General features: G+C 35.6%; 1 protein-coding gene across 1 annotated transcript; it reads left to right on the top strand.

The window, feature by feature from the left end:
• The first annotated feature begins 590 nt into the window (after positions 1-590).
• Positions 591-5405, top strand: LOC107759641 (AT-hook motif nuclear-localized protein 1). Its single transcript, XM_016577625.2, has 5 exons — positions 591-1571; positions 2892-2959; positions 3381-3512; positions 4541-4702; positions 4880-5405. Exons 1-5 carry the CDS (start codon positions 1145-1147, stop codon positions 5117-5119), a joined length of 1029 nt encoding a protein of 342 aa, XP_016433111.2. The 5' UTR covers positions 591-1144; the 3' UTR covers positions 5120-5405.
• The last annotated feature ends 515 nt before the right edge of the window (positions 5406-5920 follow it).

Genomic DNA, 5920 nt, shown 5'->3' with positions numbered 1-5920 from the left:
TTGAGCAAGAGAAGAGTGCAGTGCAGGAAATTGTTTTGAATGACAATAGGCCTCACTCTAATAATTATGATATTGTACATACGTATGGTAATAGTGACAATCATAGTTGTGGTAGTAATATAGTTAGGTATAATGCTTTAGCACCCACTGCTGGTGCATCGGTATGTATGAGGATGCACTACGGGCATCCGGTCTCTATACGCAATCTTTAATCTAATCTATGTTTATCTTTTAAACCAGAAAAAAAAAGATTTGCAGAAAAAAACGTAGAAAAGAAAAAGCAGAAAATATTTAGAAAAGAAAAAGAAAAGTCGAATTAAAATTTTCTCTTATTACAAAATTTTCATAGTTTTCAGATTCATGTTCGTACCTTTTTGTCTGTATTTGCGTAATAAAAGGTTTATTAATTGTAATTAATGATATAGACGACATAGTCATAAAACTACATGCCTATTGTTTACTTTATTAATTTATTTCTCTTTCCTTTCCTTTTTTACTTTCTTTAAAAAGAAAAAGAAGAAAAAAATGATGGTTGTCTTTATGCATTGGCAACCTAATTTCACCTTTCCCAACTACAATTACTCATTTTCAGAATTTTATTTTCTACCGGACTCCAACCATTTTCTTAAACAAAATACATAATCTCCCCCTATTATAATTAATTATTACAATAACCTAATATTCAATCATTTCTTTTTCCATCTTTATTATATTTCGTTAAATACTTACTCGGACAATCTGAGGAAAGTTAGGAACCTAAATTAGCTTTTTTAACTCCTCAAAACTCCAAAATTTCACATTTTCTCATCACTTAAAAATTCAATCTTTTCCCTTTAATTTCATTCTTCATTTCAGAAAAATAGCTGCAAAATTTTGTAAAATTTTCTGATCGTAGCCATCAGTTGCTTTGGTGTTTTTATCTCAAGTTTTTGAAAGAGAAAAAAAAAAAAAGGAACAGTATTACTGTTGAACCTGGAGTCAGCAAAATTTAAGCTTCATTTATTTGGATTTTTTTTTCTAATGAGAGTTCTTTTTTTGGTGTTTGGAATACAGGAAAAGTTATGGACTTTTGAATCCAAGAAGTAGAAAAGAGATTATTTCTTTTTATTAGGGTTAATATTGTTGGTGGAATATTTGGGCAAGTATGGAAGGAAGGGAAAATGTGAGTAGCAGTAGTGGAGTAAGAGTGGTGGGATCAGATGCTCCGTCAGACTACCATATGGCACCTAGGACCACCACTGAGAATCCTTCTGCCCCGGTGATGACTGGATCAGCAGCTCAAGCAGTAGCAGTAGCAGCCCAGGCGCAGGTGAGTGTATCAGTTTCTCCAACACCAGCAGTGACCACAGATTCTGCTGCTTTAGCAATGACCACAGTGAAGAAAAAGCGAGGTAGACCCAGAAAATATGGGCCAGATGGGTCATTACCCGCGTCTGTTATTTCTCCTAAGCCTATTTCATCCGCTGCACCATCTCCGGTCATTGATTTTTCGTCGGAGAAACGGGCGAAAATCCGGCCTGTTGGGTCAGCTCTTAAGGTCTATCAACCTAAAGCTGATGTTCAGAATTCAGGTAAAAAAAAGTCTGTTAGATTAATGATCTTTTTTTTGTTTAGTTATATTGAGATGTTCTAAGTTTTGTAGTAGGAGTATATGTTTTGATCTGTTTTTATTAGTGGAATTAGTGTTTGGTGTTTGGATTTAAGAGAGAGAGAGAGTGTGTGTGTGTGTGTGTAGACGTGGGACCTGTGAGATATTTGTGCTGGTCTGAGAAGTAGGGAATCTTAAACTATAGGTGTCATTTTGGACATGAGTGTTAAATGTGGAAGTTGATTTTTCTAGATTTGGTATAGAGTTGCTGCTAGTAATAGAATAAGACTAAACAAGTACACTCACTGATCTACTGCTTAAACATACATACCTGATATTTCAGCTACTTTTACTTCCTGCTGTGACTTTTAAGTAACTAAAGTTTCCAGAAGTTCCTTACTTGAGCTTCATGTGATACAGATACTTCTAATAATTTTTTGTGAATAAACAGATTTTCATTTTATACTAGCATGTTCATATGTTCTTGGAAATTAACTCAAGTTATTTTCTTGTGTTTCTCCATGCCTTTTTCAGTTACTTAAGCAAAAGGTGCCTTATTTGCTTTACCTTGCTGCCATTTATCCTCTACTTTATTATCTTTGGAAGTCTGTCTGTAGATTTTTTTTTTTACTTTCTCCACCATTAAGGGTGAGAATGCATCTGCTTTGTTATATAAGTGTAGGTTTATTTTTACAACATATTCTTACTAGTTGTGTAAAATTAAGAATTTGTACATTTGGATTACTTTTTCTTATTTCATACTCCTCTGTCGCGCTTTGTCCATCACAAGAATAATGACAATTTCTGTTTAGAGAGCCAAAACATTTTTTTTCTTTGAATACAATTTTTTCAAATATTTATATCTATAAAACATTATGATTGAAATGTGTCTCTTTGTGAATTTTGTAACAAACTAAGACTTCTTTGTTTCCTATTCCCTTTTTCTCTTTGGCAGAGGTTGCAGATAATGTTCTAAACTTCTATTATAAGCATAAGTTGTATGTTCAAAAATATTTGCAAGTAGTTGAAATTACTTGAATGATTTCTGTCTTTTTCTTTTTCTTTTTCTCTTTTTGATTGGTTGGTGTGGCTGTGTTTTGTTCAGGCACCATTCCCTCTAGGTAATTCATGATTGCATCATGTAATAATATTCAGGTCATAAACGAGAAGTTTCTTATTTTACAGAAAAGAGATGTGAATTCGATTTTCTTTTCCCCATCCAAACATGAAATTATGGTTCTGTAGTTGAATGTTGGTATCTGAAGGTTCATGTCACATTACTAATGCTAAGTCTTTTCTGTAGGTGAATGGGTTTCATGCTCGGTCGGTGCTAGTTTCACGCCCCATATTATCACTGTTAACACTGGAGAGGTAAAATTTAGCCATAACTAGTACCTATGGAAGTTCTCCTTATGGCATGACTAAAGTCTGTATGATAATGAGTTCCATGTACAATCTCCTTTTGATCTTTCTTTCAGTTCAGATATGATGCATCTCTTTCCCAATCCATTTTACATTGTTGGTTACACTAGATTTCTTTGTTTTTCGAAATTGTTGCATCTAATGATTTCATTCAGTAAGAAACAAACTTGATGATTGATTCAGAAAAAGTTGAATACCTGGAAATGGCAGTTCATGGTTTCACCTGACCAATGATAATGCAATTTAAACCCCCCCCCCCCCCAAACCCAACAAAACCCCATCTGTAACTGAAGAAAGAAGCGACTTTGCTATTTGTCAATTCATATCAATAACAAATTGCTTATGTTTCGTATTATGATAAATTCTTTAGGATGTCACCATGAAGGTTATATCATTCTCCCAACAAGGGCCTCGAGCAATATGCATTCTCTCAGCAAATGGTGTAATTTCCAGTGTCACACTTCGCCAACCGGACTCATCTGGTGGTACATTAACATATGAGGTGTTGCAACTAGTTACTTTGCTCTTGCTATGGTTAATCTTCTCATTTTTTGTTCCGTATCATTGTTGAAGAGCCATAGACATTTGAGCTTGGCTTCTAGGCGTGATACTCCATTATTTTGTTATTTTTCTTGGCCAATCAAATGATGTAGTACTCTTCACTTTTAGTAATCAATCAAATGAAAAGCCATAGACATTTTAGCATTGCATCTAGGTGTCTTTCTCTCTTCGAGTGTCTGTTGTAGAGAAGCATTTATTTTTGTAGGTTCTCTTTTCTTTAATGCTTACCTCTTGCTTACGGGAGTTTTTATCCCTTAATTAATGAATAAAGTTGTTGAACTAAACCCTGATAGCTCAATATAACTCATTAAAAATCACGTATCTAAAAAATAAAGGAAAATAACAAGTTCTGGGATTAGATTAAGCTGTGCTTGGTGAGTGTAATTAAAAGGCCGTACCAAAAAGAGAAGGTGTAATTAAAAGCCCGTACCATTCAAAAATAGAAGGTGTAACTAAAATCCCGTGGCTTCATGTCATATTTATGAGCATACTTCCATCAGCTGTAATCTGTTTTCTTAAAAAAAATTGTTATTGTTGAGGGGGAGCACAAATTTGTTGAGAATGGCTATGCATAGCCTGCTCTGTATTTGACTTGGAACGACTGGCTTGTATTGGTTGAAGAGGACTGGCGTAAAGCTAATGTAGATTGAGGGCATTGATCCTATTTGTGAAAGAATGATCACTTTGAGGGCAGGGATATTATTTGTTAGAACAATCACATTTAGGAAATTGATCTTATTGGTGCAATCTTTTAAGGCACAATGCTTTTGTTATCTTAAAACTTGTGCCTTCGTTCTTCAGTGTCTAGTATGGACTATGTGCCTTGTATTGTACATGTAGACTATGGTATCATCCAAGTCCCTGAAATCAGTTTATGATTGGCATTATAGATGAAACGTCATTTCTCAGTCTGTTTATTGTCTAGGGTTGACATTTATGTATAAACTCCCTCTACCGTTCTTCCTATAGGGCCGGTTTGAGATACTGTCTTTGACGGGATCATTTATCCAATCCGAGACCGGAGGAATGAGAAACAGATCTGGAGGGATGAGTGTGTCTCTAGCAAGCCCTGATGGACGTGTTATTGGTGGCGGAGTTGCCGGTCTATTGGTAGCTGCCAGTCCTGTGCAGGTATTGATTTTCCCTTATTCAGTGTGCTATTTATGCGTAGGAATGACGTTGTGCTTATACGACAAATAGATGTATTTATTCTCATGAATAAATTAGCAAGTACTTCCAATACAGAGTGGTTTATCAGTTATGACAGCTGGCATATTTCTCTTTTTTTTTTTTTTTGGTATGAATCAGATTGTTGTGGGCAGCTTCCTTGCTGGAATTCAGCATGAGCCGACGACCAAGAAGAACAAGTCCGAGCCCATAACTGCAGCTGTTCCTCTATCTAGTACAGATATGGAAAAGGCCTATCACTCATCATCAGCAAAACCAACTGTAGTATCGAATTCTTCCTTCCATGAAGATAACTGGCCATCATTGGCCCCTGACTCGAGGAATCAGCCTGCTGACATCAATGTTTCTCAACCTGCATAATAACTACGATAGCTGCATTTCTTTCACTTCCCATTGATCCACCTCACTCCTAGCTATTTGTTTTTTTTCTTTAACTAGTTTTCTAGAAAGTTTGTTTTTCCCCTTCCCATCTGGTATCTCATTGTAGAATGGTAGATGTATAATGGTCCCAACAAAAATAATTTCAGCATAGATGAGGTTTTCTTTCTAGTGTTTAGCAGGTGTAGGGCCTCTTTGCTATTTGGCTGTTGGCTTTTATGAACTTTATGTCTTCTTTCATGGCAAGTCTAGCAGTTTTAATTTTGTATTGTAACATGTCCTTTGGGTGTTTGCTCTTTGCTTTTTCACGTCACTAGATTTCACCTTCTTTTTTGTTAGCTGTTGTTTCCTATGGGGCATTTACTCTCAAGAATTTTACACCTCGCATCAACTATCTTCAATTATGGTCATATTTTAACTTTTCTTTTGTAGTATAACAAGTTCTTTTTGGGGTAAAGTAGCAAAAGATTCGTTATACTGGTAAACAAGCAACCTTAATAACAAGGTAAGCCATGAAACAGCGATCGGCTATTTTGGCTGTGCAATACATGTAGCTAACCAAGATTCTATGTGGAACATAATACAGTCTATATGACCATATTCAAGGGATTCTTGAGCGTCGAAACGCTTTACCCGGGGCTAAATACATACGCTACCCCTTAAACTTGCCCCAGTTTTTTGTTTTAAATAACTGTATTAAGCCTTGATCCAATTGAACACCTAAACCCTGTTCATAGTTGTGCCTATTGAACACATGATGCTGACATGGCATAGAGATAGAGA

Source organism: Nicotiana tabacum, chromosome 8 (genome assembly GCF_000715075.1).
Source record: "Nicotiana tabacum cultivar K326 chromosome 8, ASM71507v2, whole genome shotgun sequence".
Taxonomy (NCBI): domain Eukaryota; kingdom Viridiplantae; phylum Streptophyta; class Magnoliopsida; order Solanales; family Solanaceae; genus Nicotiana; species Nicotiana tabacum.
Note: the sequence above shows the minus strand (reverse complement) of the source record. Positions and strands in the feature narration are given on the sequence as shown.

Bases quoted from the DNA above. Each gene is read 5' to 3' on its own strand.
- LOC107759641 (XM_016577625.2), top strand. From the start codon at position 1,145: ATGGAAGGAAGGGAAAATGTGAGTAGCAGTAGTGGAGTAAGAGTGGTG. The intron at 2,960-3,380 runs GTAAAATTTAGC...TAAATTCTTTAG, and splicing joins TCACTGTTAACACTGGAGAG to GATGTCACCATGAAGGTTAT. The intron at 4,703-4,879 runs GTATTGATTTTC...GGTATGAATCAG, and splicing joins TAGCTGCCAGTCCTGTGCAG to ATTGTTGTGGGCAGCTTCCT.